This window comes from Rhinichthys klamathensis, unplaced genomic scaffold, assembly GCF_029890125.1.
Source record: "Rhinichthys klamathensis goyatoka isolate OS25496 unplaced genomic scaffold, OSU_Roscu_1.1 h1tg000547l_1, whole genome shotgun sequence".
Taxonomy (NCBI): domain Eukaryota; kingdom Metazoa; phylum Chordata; class Actinopteri; order Cypriniformes; family Leuciscidae; genus Rhinichthys; species Rhinichthys klamathensis.
Window position 1 is genome coordinate 638,142 of NW_026607018.1, and position 21,176 is coordinate 659,317.

The following is a 21,176-nucleotide window of genomic DNA, read 5'->3' on the forward strand; positions in this document are numbered from 1 at the left end:
ATAGCAACAGGTTATCTAATTTAACAAGGTCCAGCTTAGAATTAAACAGAGCTGAAACAACACGTTCAACACGTGAATTTGAGTACCTTAAAGGGATAGTTCACCCAAAAATGAAAATTAGCCCATGATTTACTCACCCTGAAGTCATCCTAGGTGTATTAAACATTCTTCTTTCAGACGAATACAATCGTAGTTATATTAAAAAAATGTCGTGGCTCTTCCAAGTCCATCAAAGCGCATCTGTTCATGATTAAAGTGCTCCACCCGTCTCCGGGGGTTAATAAAGGCCTTCTGAAGTGAAGCGATGCGTTCGTGTAAGCAACCTTGAACTTGACGCACAGCGTAATGACGGCAATTGACGCCTCTCGTGGTTCAAACAAACAGGGCTAGGCAACCGCATTCGTCATTACGTTGTGTGTCAAGTTCAAGTGTTACTCTTTTGGCGTAAATCAATGCCAGGTCTTTTTTTAATATAACTCCGATTGTATTTGTCTGAAAAAAGAAAGTCATATACACCTAGGATGGCTTCAGGGTGAGTAAATCATGGGCTAATTTTCATTTTTGGGTGAACTATCCCTTTAATATTTTTGTGGAAACATTTTTTTTTAGGATTTTATGATAAATAGAATGTTAAAAAAAACAGCATTTATTTGGGGAAATAAAAAATCTTCCTGACCGCAAACTTGAAATGTAGGTAGGCCTACATTCAATAAAAAGTCAGTATTTTTCAGATAATATTTAGTTTGGCTTTAGTCAGGGGCGTCGCTAGGCCCTTTTTAGGGGGGCTTCAGCCCCCCTAAACTTCTGCCTAGCCCCCCTAAAAATGTGTGATTAAGTGTAGGCTACACAAATTCGTGTTCGCTTCAGTCTTGTTATAATCAGATTCAGCGCGTTCTTCATCTTCAATCCGCAGCGGCGCGCGAGCAGAGAGCACGTCAGAAACAGAGGACAGGGTGTGTGTGTGTGTGTGTGTGTTCATTTGTGTGTTCATCTGAGCCTCATTGGTCTGTCACTGCTCGTCAATGTCAGAATATTTGAGATGACCAATCAAATCAAAGTAGGCGGGCTTTATGTTCACAGACGCTGCTGAGCGTGAATTTTAACAGTCCGACTCGACGCGTACGAGATAAGATGTAAGTAGCTAAACTTAACATTTCATATTTTACTTTTTTTAGGTCATAAATGTTAAACGAATGACAAAAAAATAATCAGGCAAACTAATATAGTTTTGTCTAATGTCGCCATTTTGAACTGAAAATAGGCCTATGTAACGTGACTCATGTAATGTAATAATTAACGTTAGTTTACAAGAAACATTAACAAAGCCGTTTTCATCATGTTAGGCACAAGATTAATAATGAATGTGTACATACTGAGAATATAATACAAATTGTAGCCTATAGTAAATTAAAAAAGCTCAGCTTAGGAGGGGAAGAGAAAGGGAGGAAGAGACTGAGAAAAAAAGAAAGAGTGATGGAGATGAGAAGAGAGCAGGTATTGACAAATAATCTGCCCACTGACATGGTTTTAAAGCTATTTCTTATCCTTTTTTTTTTGGTCTTCAAACGTCTTGAAATGCACATATCAGAGAAATAAAAACATTTAACCCCCTACCAACCTCAAATTTAGGACCTCTGTGATTATAAAGCCCTGTCTACGGCCCTGTATTAGGCATAAGATCAATAATAAATGTGTAGCCTACATATTGTGAATGCATTTAATAAACTTAATTACCTTTAGTAGCTTTCAGGAAATAAACGCGTCTGAGAAAATGATTCATAGGCAAAATCAACCTATCAGTTGACCCTACGTTTACTTTCTTCATTGACAGACAAAAATGAAAAGCCTATATCAGTCAAAGCTCAGCTGGGCAAGATAAAAACAAAGAGAAAAAGAGTGTGATGCTGATGAGGAGAGAAAAATTATCAGCTGTCCACTATCCAAGTTTTTTGGCCTTCAGAACATCTTAAAATGCACATGTAGATCAGAGAAATAAAAATTTTCTCGGGGAGGCCCCGAACCCCCCTATTTGCCCTACCTCACATTTGGGACCACAGTTATTATAAAACCGTGCCTTTGCATCATAATGAAAATGGTTAATAGTGATCTTTAGATCCTAAACTAAAGTGTTAAATTTTTTTATATATATTTTTAAAAATCATATTGGGGGCTTAGCCCCCCTAAAATGAGAATCCTAGTGACGCCCCTGGCTTTAGTACAGTATATAAAAATAAAAGCTATTTAATTTTGGGTAATGTCATGTTTTTTCTTGCACGATATAAATGGCTCATAGACTGTACTATATATATATATAATATGCTGTACTGTAAATATACAAACACTATATACTGTATATATTTTTAGCATCGTATTTTGTGGTATTTGGCAGCAAAAAGTTCCTTCAAGTTTACCTTGACATTCTGTCACCATTTACTCATCTCCGTTTTGTTCTAAACCTGTATTATTTTCTTTCTTCTGTGGAACATAATATATATATATATATATATATATATATATATATATATATATATATTTTTTTTTTTTTACATATATATAATATATATAAAATATATAAAATTTTAACATATATATATAATATATATTTTATCCATATGATTAAAGTCAATGAGGTTCAGTGCTGTTTGTACGCCATTGACATTCATTGTATGGACAAAACCAATAGAAAGATTCTTCAAATGATAATCTTTTGTGTGCGGCTACAATATGTAGTTTTGCACATCCCTAGGGGAGAATTGATTTCCAAAATGAGTTGTCCTGTTGTTTTTCATAATGGGCGACAGTTTATAGATGACTCATTTAAAGTGGATCCCTGCCTGTTTTGCTGTTGTTTATGCTGTTGTGGATTGACAGCAATCAGTAGGTGTTTGATTCAAGAGTCTGAACTCAATCCTGGACTATCAAAGACTTCCTGCTCTCCCACAAATCTAACTGTCAGGGAATCAATTCTCGTTGGCTTTCAGCTGATTGTTTGTTGCACATAGAGAGGGTGAGGGGAGGGGAGAGGGGGAGGGGAGGGGAGGGGATAGGGAGGGGGGGGGGGGGGGAGGAGGGGGCAAACAGAGAGAGAGAGAGAGAGAAAGAGTGTGTATGTTTATGAAGAAGAGATCATTCAAACTGTTAGAGTGTGTGACAGACTTAAAACAGTACAGAACAAAATTATAGATAAGTGTAGATCCCAAAGGTATAAGGGCTGGATGCCCAGACGGACTGTTTATAACCTAGTTAGTGCTTTAAGACTGCGCCCGGTTCAATCCCCTTGATCAAAACCATTTAGCAGTCTCTCGTTGTTACTTCTATTTCCACATTTCACCCATAACAGGGTTGTTTCCATCTCTCTTATCTGTCCTCCCATCTCTCCTCCACCTGCTTAAACAGCTCTTGACAGTTCAGCACGAGTGGCGTATCATTTCTCTGCAGATTTCTGTTTATTTGTTTTCTCTGGCAGTGATATTTCATGCTATGACACATAGTAACCGCTTGTGGTTCCTACTTTCATTGAATCTTCCTTCCCCGAGGAATAAAAAAAACACATTATTCAAATGTTTGCCTTTAATGGAACACCCTGTAGTCATTAAAAAGAGACGCAAATTAGACAATATTCTTATTTTAATTCTATTGTGTAAATTTATAGTATCTTCGTGTTTTGTTTATTGCCTAGTTTAATTTAAAAGTGAAACTGTGGCTATTAGCATGGAAAGCAATTTACTTGGTCTGTCGGTAATGGAACAGCCTTGCTGCACTTTCTCTGTGTTTGTCTCCAAGGATTATTGGGGGTTTGCCAGTGAACTTTGCTTTTGTCAGAATGCTGTCATGCGTATGAAATGCTAGTAGATATATAAACAAACCCACAGGGAGGTATGTGCGAGCAGGCTACACAGCAAGTGGCTCCTATTCAAGTGTTGTTGACAGACCTAATGAATATTGACACCCATAGTGTTTTGCTTTGTTTGTTACCATGCATCTCTGAGGTGAACATGACCGGTGCAGGCATTCCTCCTGGCCGAAAATTGGCAAATGTGTTTTTGTGAGTAGCGAATATTGATTTGATTTCAGTTGTGCAATCTTTTCCAGGCATTATTGTGAAGACATATGTTTTTGAGTCTTTGGGCAGTTTCGGGGGAACTGATGTTAATGCATTCACCTTGCTCTCACAGCGATAAAGAAGACGTGTTTGTACGCATTTCTTTCCAGTAAACCAATGAAGGGGCCAATCAGAGCTCAGCTCCCCATTGACCAATCACTGAGGGCCAGATGTACTAACGCTTTTGCGCCCACTTCAGGCGTATTTGTTTCGCAAAGTGCGCATAAAACCATGGTGAGGTATGTACGAACGGGACGCACCGAGATGAAAGCGCAGACTGCATGTCGCGGGACCTGAAAATGGCAAAATTCACTTTTCGTGTCATGCATGTGCATTCATGGGATGGTCAAGGGGAAAGTGGGAGTGTCACATAAAGAGATGGGAGGGGAAGCAATTTACGGTATAGTGGGTGGGGGGACAGGCGCTGATTACCTGATGAACTGCAGGTTTGGTCTGGCCCTGAGAGTCTCACTATGTGGAGCAATATCTCATCCCAAATGATTCTAAGTTTCGTCCCTAGCGCTCTTGTTTCACCGCATACACGTTTTTGTCTGGTTTTGCTGGTTAAGAAATAATGGAAATAAAAATCTTCTCATTTGGCGTCCCTGGATTGGTCAAGCCAAACCTTTCTTTTGAGATGAAGCATGTCTCGAGTGGAGCATCTTTCTCCTCTGTAAGGATGTTGACCCTGAGTGAATGTGAGTTTAGACATCAAACTTTCATTAGAAATATTCCTCCTCGGATTGACCATGAGATTTTCTTCTCTTGAAATCAACAGGTTTTCCCATGACGACTTATTTCTGCGCTTGTTTTTGTACGTCTGAAAAGTGAGAAATAATCTTAGCCGAGGATCTTTCAAGGGCACAGCCTAGTCTTTTTCACAAGCTGTTTAATTCTCAACTTCAGCAACTTAATTATGAAACAGCTGAGGGAGAATATCGCCGGTGCAAGTGACATGTTTAGTTTTATATTTGTCCTTTTTTAGTGTTTGTTCAGATTTTTAGCAGCACACAATATTTGCACTTTCTTGCAAGCTGCAGTAGTATAAAAGTAAAGCCAAAGCAAAGAACAACGAAGGTGAAATCAGTGCGGAACTGAAACATGTTTTTCTTTAAGAAACAGGTAGGTTATGTGATGAGAATCAGGAGAGAAACACTGCAGATAGCAGACTGGATTTCATTTCAAAGTGTACATCCACTTCAGCTGATGCATTTATTCCTTTATGTTTCTTCTGCCAGAGAGAATTGAATTATGGAGGTGTTTTGAAATGTTTTGTTATTGCCATCTGAGAGCAATATATATACGTGCTTCCACTCACCAAGAACATGTTTACTTTTCCTTTACCACAGATCTTTATTCTCTCACTCACACACACATCCACATTTTGAAGCACAGCTCAAACCTCAGCTCAGTCCTCATCAGGCAGTGGTGTGCCAGGATCGCTCACCTGTGCAGCGGATTCATATTATTGAGTCAAACAGGTACAGAGTAGCATGCTGGGAATGCTGGAGTCAAATGTGTGCATGTATGAGTGAAAACAACTGTGCAAAGTCTACAGACAGCAGATTAGAGGGAAGATTCAGTAGAATTTATAATTTTTTTATATATATATATATTTTTTTTACATTTTAAGAGTGTGATGCATGTGTGATGAAATGATAGACGGAAAAGCACTGCTCAGAAAGTGCTCCAGCTGGTCTCATTCAAGGTTTACCACAGCTGGAGCCGGGACACTACAATCAGTGCTCAAGAACTGAAAGAAATACAACTGCTGTCAACTAACAATTTCACAATATATATTGCCAGATGAAAGGTCATAATTAATCCGTTTTCTTCTTTCCTGTTGTTAGGAAGTCCTGTCTCTATCACCAAAAAGTGAAAATTTGTGACCTTTTAAAAGCTAAATACAGTCCTATTGATTTTAGTTTGCTGACATAAATTGACCAAGAGAGACTGTTTAGTTGAGTAGGTCGGTAATAATGTTGGACTAGATTAATACTGTTAATATTAAAGGGATACTTCAGGATTTAGCATTAAGCTTTGTATCAGTAGAAAACCAGTAGTATTTTCGAATTACCGTGCTTCCTCCCCTCATATCCCCCAGATATGAGAGAAAAATGTATTTTTAGTCTGGAAAAAATCCTCAGATGACGCAAAAATCGTCATTTTGCTTCATCGAAGGATTTTTGTGCCAGAGGCTAAAGACTACAGCCAGTGTTCCGCATGTTTTCACCACGCCCATATGGGGCGGGATCTCACTCACAGAATGTAAAGATAGTGTCAGCCATCTTTCTGTAGAAGCTAAGCTAACAGGCTCTTGCTTCTTGGTCTGTGTAGAAAGTTTGTATAGTAGGCTAATCACGATGGCGGAAGGTAGTTTTGAAGTTGAAATGGCAGAAGGGGATTTCGAAGATCTGTTGCGAGAATCTGATGCTCGCGGCTACCTGTACGAGCCGCAATACAGCGATAAACAGTTGAGGATGGAGATGGAGGAACAAGAGGCGGCCGGAGCGAGACCTGAGCCCGGCCAGACTCGAGCTGGGGTGGACTGGCGGTGTTAGTGCTCTCGCTGTGCGCCTATGGAAACAGATATAGAGTCCTATTGCTGTCGCGAATCTCAGCGGTGCCATTTTCTTCTGGACGAGATCGCTGAATCCACAGAGCTTTGAGTGTAAAAGTGTTAATATTATTTTTTTAAAATAAAAGTTATAACTCACATTGGTTGTGGTTCTTTTTATAAACCTTTAGTGTTACTAGAGTACGGATTAGCCTAGATAATGTATTAGCTTAGAGAAATAGTGATTTCAATTGGAGGAAAACAGTTCATATGCAGAGCTACTAAGCTACTCTGTTGACATGGTCCTGCCTTGCATCATATTTTTAATGTGAAAGTCTAAGTTGTGTTATATACATTAGGCTACTACATCCCGGTACAACGCAATTTAGCACCATTTCGATGGAAATTCATCAAATAACTCACGATGTATCAAAGCAAGCCTAGTTGTATCCATTTTTCGGATTCTGCCGCCTGTAACCGGTAGGCGTGGTTTGGGAGTGGCCTCGTAAGGGCAGCAAAGCAAGTGCATTCTGGGAGTTGTTGTCTTTCAGCCACATTTTCTGCCTTTTCTCAGTCTAGAATGCTTCAATTTCAAAAATAATTTCACATTTCTACTATATAAATGACCAATATTAAATACACATTCATCTTCCCAGAGGTGAAGTATCCCTTTAACAAGCCCTTATATTCATATTATTGTGCATGTAGTGTTATTGATCAATTCTACACATTTTTAATAGCTGATGAAATGCAAATGACAAAAGAAATAACAGCTGTACTGTTTTTTTTGTCATTACATGTGAATTCCCTTTAGCAATCATATACACACCAAGCTGATTTGCTAAAAGAAGTTCGTCTGCATTCCATCTGAGAAAATTTTAACTGTAAATGGAGTGGAATGCATTTTACACTTTCCGTAATGTACTAATCTATGAAGAGCAAATAAAATAACAAAAAACAGTTTACAGCACAGCTTCAAAACACTTCTCCCTGTAGTGAAGGAGTAAATTGTCTGTCAAATAATAGAATCATTTGTTCTTATCAACACGTTCAAATAGTCTGGTACACTATCAGTTATTGAGTTTTGATTGTCTTTTCTTGAGTGATGCTGTTTCTAATTTCATTTTTGTTTGTTTACATGCTGCTTAATGAAGCTACTGTACATAAAAAAACACAATTGTATTATTCAAAAGCTGCTGTGGAACCATTGTGTAAAGCTGCTTTTTCTAACTTAGTTTGCCTCATCATGTGCTACTGTTCTCTGTTTGATTGCTGTAGAAGATGTCACAGTACAAAAAGGCATAAAGGTTCTTTGAAGGTTGAGATGAAGAAAGAATGTATCAAAAGGGATCTTCCTGAAATCAAGAGTTTCAGTTGAATAAGCCAGGAAGACTCACTTTTCCTAGAACAGGATTGCAATCATGGATACTCTTGTTGATCTGATCTATTGTGCAATTCAGTAGAGGAATCCAGATCAATATTTTCAAGTTGAAAACTAAAAAAATAAACCCAAGACACTCTTCATTGTTTTGAAGCATCCATGCAAGCGGAGTTCCAGCCCCTGGCTGTTTTTTAATATTGCATCCGATGTGCACTTAGAAATGCAGCTTGAGCAGGAAAATTACTTTTTTTTCTATCTGTGTCTGACATAAAAATACACTCCCACTATCTTGTTCTGTGTAGAATACACATATATTGAACTCGGTCAGGATGTTTGATAAGGAACATTTTTGATCAGTCTCCTGAAATGTGGTCTTATCGTCTCATTACTGCCTGCAGTTAGTCCAATATATTCCCTAAACATGAAAGCCAGACTGTCCCTCTGCAGGTGTTCCTATCTCACAGAGATATTCCACTGTGTCCACTGTCAAGATTCACACCCAGATATCCAACAATCGCTATTCCATTTCGTTGACAGGGTGTGACTGCATTTCTGTACCATCTGGAATTCTGTACCATGTACTGTCACTGTAACATAAAGGTATAGTTCACCCCAAAATTGAAAATTCTCAAAAATTAAAATGATTTACTCATTTTGTTCTAAACCTGCACTACATTTTTTTTCTTTTAAAAGAAGATATTCTGAGAACTTACTTTATTTATTTATTTATTTATTGTCCATACATTTAAAGTCAATGGTAACCTAAACTTTTTGAATGAGTTGGCAGCATTCTTAAAATATTATCTTTTGTGTTCCACATATACAAATGCATGCAGGGCAGGACTGCATTTCAGAATTGTCATTTGTGGATGAACTATCCCTTTAAAAGGTTTGTTCACTCAAAAATGAAAACTCTTGTCATTAATTACTCACCTTGATGTCGTTCCAAACCCATAATACTTTCGTTTATCTTCAGAACAGAAATGAAGACTTTTTGATGAAATCTGAGAGCTTTCTGTCCCTCCATTGACAGCTACGCAACTATCACTTTCAAGCCCCAGAAAAGTATAAAAGACATCTTTAAAGTACCGGTAATTCATGTGACTATTTAAAAAAAAATGTATTTCTTTATTTACAAAATATTGATTTCCAACGCGTTTTCATGTAACAACGTCCGTTCTCATGTCAACATAACACACATGCCTCGTTGTGCTCTCGTAAATGGACGTTGGAGATGAATATTTTGTAATTACAGTGGTAAATTATGTTATTTTTTCACAAACAAAGCACTCGCGTTTCTTCATAAAATTGAGGTTAAACCACTGGAGTACCATAGATTACTTTTACGATGTCTTTACAACCTTTCTGGGTCTTGAAAGTGGTAGTTGCGTAGATTGTCAATGGAGGGACAGAAAGCTCTCAGATTTCATCAAAAAGATCTTCATTTGTATTCTGAAGAGGAACGGGAGTCTTACAGTTTTGGAATGACGTGAGGGTGAGAAATTAATGACAGAATTTTCATTTTTGGGTGAACTAACCCTTTAAGATTGTGCCATCCTATGGTTTTGTAATGTAAATCGTTTCCATCAACCCCATTTTGTGCCTCTCTCTCCTCTATTTTGCTGTCAGCAAAGAGTTGTGACGGACAGACACCCTCATCAAGAGCAGAGTGTGGTTTACACTGCATTAATTAGACACTTCAAATATGCACTAATTACTTTTGAGTTTCTTTTTAATTAATTAATTATTATGTCTGCACATACGTGAGATATGAACTTTTGACAGCTTTTCCCCATAGATTCAAAACATTAAAAGTAAAGTTTGCTTTTTAGATTGTTACAGGAAGGAGACATTCTAATTTATGAGAAGTGCACAGAAAGTGTCCTTGGATCTCTTTGCGTCATGCTTGAGCTTCTAATTTTGGAATGCAGACCAAGAAGATAGCTGTTTATTTCCATCTTAGTAATTTTCTTGCATTCTTTTGTCTTTTTGTTTTCTGCAGGCAGTGGAAACGAATCTAGCATCCAAAGATAGTCACTGGGTGTACGCCAATGAGGTAAGCACATATTCATAATGAGTTTCGTAACTCATTCTTATCTTTTTTTAAAAGAGACATCAACGTCAAAGCTGTTTGCAATCAGAATCAGAAAACAGCCCAAATTCAGTCTGCTGTCGTCATATCCAATTTCAACTTCCTGTGTTTGATATGTGTGCACATCTCTCATTCAGTATGTATGTAATATGCTGTCACCAAGCTAGAGCAAAGCTGACACTGGATTATTGCACTGGCACGACTCAGAGCCACAGTTTTGCTCTCCTTATTCCTCTCTCTCTCCCCTCACTCTGTTGACTGAGAGCTGGATTGGAAGCAAGACCTCATGAGTGTCTGGCCCTATAAGCCAATAAGAGCTGAGCGCGAAGAGTCTGGCCCCAATAAGAGCGGAGTGCAGTGGATGGCATGAAAACGCTGATTCTGTTTGATTGTGTTGACACAAACATCAATTTCTACATAATAAAACGAAAAAGGAATCAGACAATGTCTTTATACAGATGTGAGTGAGAGAGAGAAAGAAAACTTTGCTTTTAGTTTGGTTCTCTGGGAGTACCTGACAATATGACAAAGTCATACTTGAGTTGTTTTTTTACAGCACACTACAAGCTTATCCAAAAGCACTCTGTCTATCTCTCTGTATCCCCTCTACACTACTGGCCAAACAAAAATGTGATTTCAAAGCCATTCACATGGAGTAGGAGTCATCTCTTTCCAGAAGAACATGGATGTGGGTATTTGATCCCATTCCGACACATTTCAAAAAATGGCAGTTGTTGTATTTTAGGGTTGTTCACCCAAAACACCCTCTTCTATACATTGAAAGTGGATGGGGGCTAAGAGCTGTTAAGCACCAAAAAGGACAAAAAAGGGGGACTACTAGGATGATATATTTCTAGTCTTCTCAACCCATATGATACCTCGGTGTTCGAAAGTCATCATTCATAGCTTTGAAAATCATGTGCTCAGCATTCACTTACATCATACATACAGGTTTGGAAAGACATGAGAGTGACCAAATGATGTTTCATTTTTGGTGAACTTTTCCTATGAAGAAAAGTCACCAAGGAACATGGCTTGTGAAATGTATAGCTTAAAAAAGAAAACCTGTGGTTTTCCCACATTATTTTTCAGGCCATGTAGAGCATCTCTCTCTCTCTCCTCTCTCTCTCATCTCTCTCTCTCTCCTCTCTCTCTTCTACTCTCTTCTCTCCTCTCTCTCTCACTCTCTCTCTCTCTCTCTCTCTCTCCTCTCTCTCTCTCTCTCTCTCTCTCTCTCTCTCTCTCTCTCTCTCTCTCTCTCTCTCTCTCTTCTTTCTCTTTCTCTCTTCTCTCTCTCTCTCTCTCTCTCTCTCTCTCTCTTCTCTCTCTCTCTCTCTCTCTCATCTCTCTCTCTCTCTCTCTCTCTCTCTCTCTCTCTCTCATCTCTCTCTCTGTACAGTATATGTCCTTGAATCAGACTGACTAAACTTTATGAGACATTAAATCATAGGAGCTGCTCACTTAACGGGGTAGTGTCATGCTCCACTTTAATCTGTGAAAGTATGCACAAGATTGTTATTTTACATTGATATTATTTTTAGATTTGTATTTGTTTTTTAAAGTTAATTTGCTCACTATGAGTGCACTTCTCTGTTAATTATTCTAGACCTCACTGATAACCATAATATTTTACCCACCAAGTTATAGTACAGTATGCACACTTATATAGTAACTAGAAAGGAAATGTAAATGTACGTAAATCATTGACCACTCTTTTATTGTACCTGTTTTTTTTTTTTAAATATGCATCTCCAATCCTATTTCAGCTTGTTTGAATTAACAAATTAAAGCACAGTCACATTAAACCTAGAAATGATAAAACAAAGCAATTCATGATTCATTACCTTAAGGTTGAACTAGAGAGGTTTAGATGTTCACTGAGTCACATCGCTGTGATGCTTCTGTTTGTCCCTTATCCTGAATTGAAGCGGAGGAATTTGCTTGTGCCTCAACACAAAGCAGAAATGAAGGTCAACACAACAACTATGAACACAAATGAAGCCTCTACGGTTGTTGTTCATCAAGGTCATGACTCATGGCGGATCGCCTGGTGTAGTTCATATTCATTTTAACTTGGATTTGGTCTATCAGTGTTTGAAACACAGTCAAGTTTCATACAAATGATGCCAAATAAATTTTTTTTTTACTGGAAATAATTGAAATGAAATATTGAAGGGGGAAATATTAACTCTGTTTTCCCTGTGATGTCATTGTGACATTGTTTCATTAAGCCAAGCTAAGGCACAGATGTGTCTTAAGCTATATTCAGGGGGTCTGACCTTTATTAGATGTCAGAACATTCTCTTACCGTCACAAACGCTTGAAGTTTAATTAAATGACAGATTTCATGCAGCATGTTCAGGGATTCAAACATCTGTGGTGATTTAATTACAGACAGTGACATCAGAAGTCCAGACTCTTCTTGATGTCACCTTCATTAGTTGATCAGTAAAATGTTTTATTGTGACGAATAAATGAATAATTAATACCTTCAACTGGGACTTGTATCAGACATCATTTATATTTTGAGCCGGGCTGTTTTGATTAATGTGTGCGTATGATCTCTATGTATTCTCCTGCTACTGTACTATTTTTTGTCCAAAAGCCAACTGTTAGACTGCTGCCAAGACAGAAAGATGTTTTGTAAGATCGAAGTCACTGTAAATTTACTGTAAAACGTACTGCATTTAAAGGTCAGTGAGTCACAAGCTAATTTATATCTCCTGGTGTTTTTTTAGAGAAGTATTTAAATCTACTGTAGTGCAGAAAGGTTTTGTGAGAGTTTTTTTTTGTAATTGTACCATTCAATGGCCATACCACAATTCTATATTCAATATGTAAGACACAATACTGTTAAAAAATGGAGTCAGTAAGGTTGAATGAATACTTTTATTTAGCAAGACTTACTTATGACAAACCTTTGAACGATACAATTTTTTTAATGAGAACAAGTTAGAGACATACTCATAAGAAAACTAAATACCTACATGTACTAAATAGTGTTCAGCGTCATAGCAAACGTCTTTTTTTTTTCTTTTTTTTTTTTTCTTCAATCAATCAAGACTTCAGACACCACTTCAGATTTAGACTCATTTAGCTGCAGAAAACTAGTTGCCATCCACACCTTTATTTCATCCAGGCAATCAATCAGATGAAAGTTTGGAGTCATCATCACATTTCAGAGGTAGATACAGCTGGGTGTCGTCTGCTTAACAGTGAAGCACCACGTTGTGTTTTTGACAGATTAATCTCAGTAGGACCATAAGGAAAACAAGACAGGGCCAAGACATTAACCTTGAGGAACCCCTAATAAGACAGGATGAGAGGATGAAATAGTGTTCCCTAGTTCCACAGCAAAGGTTCTTCCATGTAAATAGGATGAGAACCACTTTAGGATGAGAACCACTTTAGTAAATAGGATGAGAGCACCCCCCCCCCCCCCCACACACACACACACACACACACACACACACACACACTGACTTAAGCGGTCAAGAAGAATCCCATGATCCACCGTATCGAATTCTGTGCTGAGATCGAGAAGCACTAAAACAGCACAGTTCCCAGAATCTACAGACATCAGCAAACCATTAGTTACTTTGATAAGGGCAGTTTCAGTGCTATGCACAGATCTAAAACCAGACTGGAATTGATAAAAAATCAAATTGGTTTCATTATAGGGTTAAAGTGATAGTACTACAATAGTAGACTGTTAGTGATTGTAATTAGCTTAAATGCAAAAACTATATGTGAAGAGCCTAAAGATATTTATACTCTGTCTGAGTGTTTAAACACTCTCTGGTAATAGTGCATTCATAACAGATCGCTTTCTAGCCCTAGATATCCAAAGATTGTCACAAAGCCACAGCCTAACACACATGGTGGGTCTCGAGAGAAGAAATGTGCTTAAATTCAACACAGAGAATCAATGTTCCCTCTAATTTTTTCTTGCTGAACAAAACCTCTCTCAATAAGTCATGCAGAACAGTTTGATTCTACTGTATATAATATGGTCCTATAATAAATTGACCATTTTTTAAAGATTTTAAAAGATCCATTATTTCAAGCCTATATTCTTTAAAAAAACGATGAAATTTTTTCACGTCTTTGCGTTTACATTGTCTCTCCTCTTTTGTACCGCAATCATCAAAGTATTCCAACAGCTACTGATCATTTTGTTTCTGTGAAACCTGTAAATTGCATTCACCGATTCCAACTCAATAGCAACAATAACTTTGTAGCGGTTGACCCGAACACTGCAATTATTTCTTAATCACTAAAATACAATCAAATAGCTTTCCCAAGACATTTTGCTTCTGCCTTATTCATACATAAATCTATGAAATTCAGCATTACATTTTTTCTGCCTTGGTGTTTCATCAGATATGCAAGGCCGTGGGAACGTTGCAGAGAAAACTTCAGATATTTCACTAATTTATAGACTTTAAAACTGGAGAACATGTATTGTACCTCAGGTATAGCTGATATTCAAGAAATAGTTCAGTTTCAGTTTGTAGCTTATAGTATATTGCAGATCTTTAGAAGTGTTTTGACTTCGGTGCAGCATATTCTCAGAGGGACCAATCCGTCATTCCTGTCATTATTTTTCCTTCATATGTTGTACTTTACATTCCTGAAAGTAATAGGTTTAATTAACTCCCTGAGGCTTTAGCTACTCCAGTGTGATTTTATGAATCGCACTCAAAGAATATAAAATATACTAAACTATATGTTTTACCCTCAGGTGCTCTTCAGTCATTTCTGACCGGAACATTTTCTGTTTTGAATTTTTAAAAATCACAGCTTCATCGGAATGGTACGAAACTTGGTGACTTTTATGGCATTTGGAATGTGAACACGCAAAACAATTGAGGGCATGATTCGCGCAGGCTAAGTGGTCGTGAAAAAATAGTCACACTTGAAAAAAATGACCGACCATAGGAAATGAATGGGAAATTGACAAAAACACAAACATTCAGATCATTTTTGTGTGTACAATCTACAAATCGGCCACGATGCAGAAAAAAAGGTGCTCAGCAATGAAGGCGTGAAACTCTAAAACATCAATAGTGCAAAACAGATACACACACAGTGTGTCAGTGTGTAGCTGACATGTAGTTGCAAAGTTACTTCTAGTCAACAGAATGTTCAGAGGGGACCATCAAGTTGTTTCAGTGTTACCGAAAAAAATAAACCAGTCTAAGTTTTACAGAGTATTTAGGCACTTGTAGGTCAGCTAAAAACCAGCTTGGTTTAAACTTCTTTTTTCAGCAGGGATGTTTTATGCTTTTGGACCAAAGCAATGTTCTCTGTTTGCTGGGACAGTCCTCAGTGCAGCCAGGGGTTTAATATGTATTTTTGGTGGCTTTTTTTTTTTCTTCTTCTTTTTTTGCCAGTAGATTTTAATATGCCACTATACCATTGTGAAACTGTGTGTGTGTGTGTCTGTCTCTCTCGCTCTCTCTATCTCTCTCTCTCTCTCTCTCTCTCTCTCTCTCTCTCTATCTGAGTGTAGGAGGTTAGTGACACAGAGATCATGGAGCTTGTCCACAGCGCTCTGGGCCGGATGACAGTGATCCGGCAGATCTTCCCCCTGTGGAGGGACTCCAACATCCGCTGCATGAGGAACAATCATCGGATCTCCTCGTTGCTTTGCGACCCACAGGAAGGGTACCTGCAGTCTCTAGAGGTGCGTATCTTTTCAAGAGTGCAGTGAATTCATATTTATTCATCAGAAAGAGGTCTATAGGTCAAGGTCAAATTAGGTCATCTTCAATCAATGTAGTCTCAGCCACAGATGGCATATTTTTGTAGTATAATCTTTTTCAGATAAATCTGCAACCTAAACAGCACATAAAAACAAAACAAGACAAAACAACAAAACTTCAGACAGTCTCTTTCTATAAGAGTTGACCAGAAGTTCTGGCTACAAGGCAAAGATTCTTTTTTTTTTTTTCATTGAGCTACTGAAAGCTGCATGATTTACAACAAGAAATTTCAAATCTGTGGCCTTTTGCGAAAGGTTATATTGTATTCATAGTGCATGTAAGATACTTGGCAGCTGCTTTCTTGCAGAAAAGAAGTTCAGTGCATTGATTTACTCCAGTAGCTCAAGTCTGAATGTATCTAATTGTCTTTTCATTACAGCTTTGCATTTGCAGTTTAGAAGTATCTGTAACACTGCATAATGACTGCAGTAACTGTCATGTTTGTTTTCTTGGTTGTATCATTTAATTTCTCTAGAATCTTAATTCAAAACAAGGTTATGCATGACTGATCCAGATTAGCCGCCTGTGACCTGATGCTTTTACCCGTTAACAAATATTATCTTGTTAAAGTCACAGACGGTACGCTGTAATTGTGAAAACATTCCCCTCCCGTTTACGCAACATTAAAACACTGTATCTGTTTCTGGCTGAAACAGTATGAAAACATTGTTTGGGTCTTAGAATCCATTTTCCCTCTTTTAGAGCAGATGGCAAATCCATGTGTCTGTTCTCTGGGGCTCAGTGTCTCAATAATTCATGAAGAAAGAAGGTTACATACCAGCTAATGCCGAAGCAGCACCACAAAAGGACAAATAAGTCCTTTACAGAAAAGAGGAGGAGATATGCGAGATGTTAGGAGCCGCTGGGACGCCTCTCGCCCCTCTATTGGTGCTAGCGATACAGTGCAGGTTGAAAAGAGTAAAAGATTGAATATTTGCTGTGGCAGAATGGCTGTTTTAATTAACTCGAGAGGTTGCAGTCAGCATTGTGATTCTGAGCCCTCGGGCCACGGGTCTCCATGCGCCATGCTGACAGTTCACGCAACGCTGAAAAAAGGCTCTCTGGGTGCCATGCTTTTATCCATCTAGTTGATGTCTTAATTTTTACTTTATTCATTCAGATTTAAAGCTGGAGTCCTTGAAATTGTTACATTCTCAATATGTTTACATCTAGACGAACACATCGACTGGCTGCATTCGATTATATAGTGTCCTTTGTTTCGTTATGGAGGTTGGTTTTTTCGCATTGGCAGTGCATAGATGGTTGGAGATGGAGTTGACAATAGGCAGCAAAGGTGACAAGATATTAGGACAAAAATGATTTCTACAATACAGCACTAAGAAATGTTATAAACGTGCAAGATGGAGTGTGGAGTGCCATTCCAATTCAAACTGGTAAAAACAATTTAAGGAAAATCAATTATTTATATCTGGTTTCAACTCAAATGCCTCAAATAAGCTTATACACATAAATGTAGCATGTTCTTGTTCTGTGGTTACACAGTTCCCCAGGCTTCTCCAAACTAGCTTTTCTTCTGCAATTTCCACTTTTGAATATGTCGCATTTCCACCTTATTTTGAACGTAAGAGAAGGCAAGGCCATTTGTAAATTTATGTCTGGCTTCTGGTTTCATCTGCTTCTAGTTATTTTTAGCTGTACAAAACAGCTTGTTATGCTGCTTGATATTGCAAAATTGTATTTCTTACCATAGTATTTTAAAGGGGTCCTATTATGCTTTTTCACTTTTTCAACATTAGTTAGTGTGTAATGTTGCTGTTTGTGCATAATAAAGATATGCAAGGTTACAAAGCTCAAAGTCCACTCCAAAGGTAGATATCTGCTCTTTAACAGAAAACACTTTTCAAGAACTACAACAAACGGCTCATTGGGACTAGAATGCACTTCTTCCAGGTCGTGTGAAGTCACAATGTCACTCATTTAAATAATCCCCGCCCACAAAATATGCAAAAAAAAAAAAGGGGGGTGACACCTGGTTGAGCTGCACTAGAGAAGACGAAGAAGAAGACCTGCTTTAGTAGCGTGTTGTTGCCATGTCGAAGAGACGCTGTTTTTTCCACCCCGGTTCCAAAACCCCTTTGTTTGGCTTTCCTAAAGCGGACGAACTTAGAAAATAGTGGTTAAAATGTATTTTTAACACTGTTCCTGAACATTATAACCCCAACGTTTATCTGAGTGCTGCATATTTAATGGAGAGTAGCTTCCAGACCAGAACCTAAGAGAATACATTGCTGGCTACTAGGGTTGCCAACTTCTGGAAAGGAAAATAAGGGACAATCATGGTGCTTTATAAGGAACAGAATAAGGGACACTCAAAATATGTGTACTGCACCACACAGTGTATGTCGTTTCAGTGTCTGCAGTTAAGTATGTGTATAAAGGGTTGTTCTCAGACACATTTGGGTCATTCCCTGTGAAATCAACCATTTGTGTTAATGGTTCAAACTATATGGTTCAATCTCATATATATAATGTGGATCCATGTTCAAATTGTTGAATTTTACCCATTGTCTATACATAGCTACAACAACAGATATTAAATATCATCAACCAAGGGTCTTAAAGCCTTCCGCGAACGTCTATGTTTGCAAATTAAACAATGATTTGTATCAAAGGAATGATTAATTCTCAGTTTAGAGCCTATGCCTTAGTATACAGTTACAATAAGTTATGTTGTTGCTACTATGTAAACAAAGAGCAAAGCTCTTTGGCTTTGCTAGCCTGCTAGCTAACATTACAGTGTTGATGTAGCGTTTAACTACAGAGGTCTCGCTTTTGTAAGACTGTTCACCGATCCTTAGGATCTTACCACTCTGAAATGTCCTGTAAATTCCGTGCTTGCAAAGGTTCTGCACGATCCTCTTGTTTGTAAGCATTTCATCTGAGCAGATGAAACTCGTGGTTATGGTTAGGGGCGTGACATTTTTTTAAACAACATTTTCTAAGCAGTTCGCTAATCACAAACTGCTCAACACTGGGCATGCTAACCAATCAGAGCACTTTTCATGTTTCGGAAGGAGGGGCTTAATCGAAACAGGAACTAAACAGAGCGTTTGAGACACTGGGAAGAGAGATGCTGCAATCATATAAAATATTTGAAATATAATCAGTTGTATTAGTTTTTGAACAATCAAGCATGGTAAATTATTCTAGTAAACCCCAGAAACAAAATCAAGACTTCGTAAAAGGGCATAATAGGACCCCTTTAATACATTGTCATAATTATAAACACCGGTTTGTAGCGCAAGTAGTTTTACCGCTTACTGCACTGTTGTTCTTCTAGTTTTTTACCTATAGTAGCTAATGAATTGGAAAAAAACATTTTTTTAAATAGAAAGCCTATTTAATTAATTAATTAATAATTCTAAAGTATTTAGAATTTAAATACTTTAAATTCTAATAAGATTTCACAATATTATTGTGTTTTTTTTGTGTATTTAATGACAGATAAAATATTTTTAATTTTTTTTTTTTTTTTTTTTTTTTTACATCATTCTCCTGCACCTACAGAGTGTTTAGTCAGAAGACATTTATGGAGCATGTGAATAATTCAAAAGTAAGCCCATGAGAAAATGGTCAGATTTAAAATCATGTACTTGCTTGTGCCAGCACCAGCTGAGCAACTGACATTGATATGAATGTGAATGCTAACAGATAGCTATCTTTTCAATGCATTGGATGCATTGTGGTATCAGCAATTCTCAGTGAGAAACATGCTGGTTTTAAAACAAAACATTCAACAGTGTTAGGAATCATGCCGACTTGCTCGCAGTCACACAGAAGCACACAGAGAAGTTAAGTCACCGATTCATGTTATTTGTTTCTTAGTAACTGTGTGAGTCTTCACTCTACATCAGTAGTAAGCTGTTAAAACAGATAACGTGTTTTGTCTCACTTGCGGGCCTTGACTCATAATTCCACAGTTTCACAGGGCTTTCGAAGCCTTATATCCATGTCAAGGATATGTCTGACTAATCGGACAGCTGCCAGGGCGTTCTGAAGTCTCTTTAACACTTCTTAGGGCACGAATGAGGAACATCAGCGATCAAAAGCATGTGACTTTATGTCACGGGAACATTAGCCGTTTCTGCATTCACATAACTTACATGAGCAAACAGATTGTGCCTTCCTTGACTGCAAACCCATACGAACATGAACATGAGTAGGGTTGTGGATAGGGTTGCCAACTTCAGCAGAGCAAATAAGGATCACTCTCCATTACTTTATACCACATATGGCACTTAAGATTTTAGTAAACCATTGGTGGCAAGTTGACCGTGTAGTAAACTGAAATTAAACACAGCTGTACGCCTGCAGCTATATGCGTGTATACAGTTATGCTTGACTGAATTAAGTGCAAAAAATGCATTTGAAATGCAATCACTTTGATTTTGGCTTACTGGCATATGACTTCATTGCATCTGTGGTAAAACTAAACAATTTTTCCGTAACATTGTATGTTTTCTCTGCCTAGGCAAATTAAAACACTTAGAGAATATAACAACCATAAGAGACTCTACATAAATATCTCAAAATGAACATAGTGAAAATGTTAACTGCTTTGTATTTACATAAATTAACATTATTGTTTTTGTGTACATTAAAAAACCCTCAGTTTTAGCCAGATTCACAAAACAAAATTTGAAATGGCAAATTGTATTTCCCTTTCATAAGGGAACTCGCGCTACGTCCCCTAGGGGTCGCTATAGGGGAATGTCTTAAGTGGGAATCTAAACACGACAATGAACTTGACATAGGCTGCAGGCTGCAGCCTATGCCGTCACTACAGGTGAGACCGAGAGTATAAAAGGGCACCTGTGCCAAACGTCATCCTTCAGGAGAACGTTTGTTTGAACGTGCGATCTGAACAGGCAAGTTTATTATGGCCAGCACCAGCACTGCCAGTTTTAGAATGTGTGTTCATCCGTGTCAGCGTTTTCTCAGTCGAGCAGGAGGAGGCTGATGAGGACGACAATAATTCTGAGCGCTCTCAGCCCGCCTGCCCCGCATATTAGAGATGCGCGGATGGGCTATTATTTCATCCGCAACCGCATCACAAAACTCATCATCCGTCCGCCATCCATCCGCACCAACGTTTTTGACCAATTTTCAAAAACGCACCCGCCCGCCATCCGCTGATACAAGGCGCTGCTGATGACAGCCACGAGACTAGAAACCGCCCGCCACCCGCCCGAATTTAATTAAAATATTTTTTTCCATCACGTCATCTGCCCGATCCGTGGTTTATCCGCGGAGTC

General features: G+C 38.1%; 1 protein-coding gene across 2 annotated transcripts in view; it reads left to right on the forward strand.

Annotated features, from left to right (window-relative positions):
- Positions 1–21,176, forward strand: part of grid1a (glutamate receptor, ionotropic, delta 1a) — a 367,672-nt gene that overhangs the window by 293,117 nt on the left and 53,379 nt on the right. For both annotated transcript variants that reach the window (XM_056238894.1, XM_056238895.1), the window contains exons 5-6: positions 10,043–10,096; positions 15,648–15,821. In XM_056238894.1, the coding sequence (XP_056094869.1) occupies positions 10,043–10,096; positions 15,648–15,821 (228 nt within the window). The remainder of the gene's footprint in view (positions 1–10,042; positions 10,097–15,647; positions 15,822–21,176) is intronic.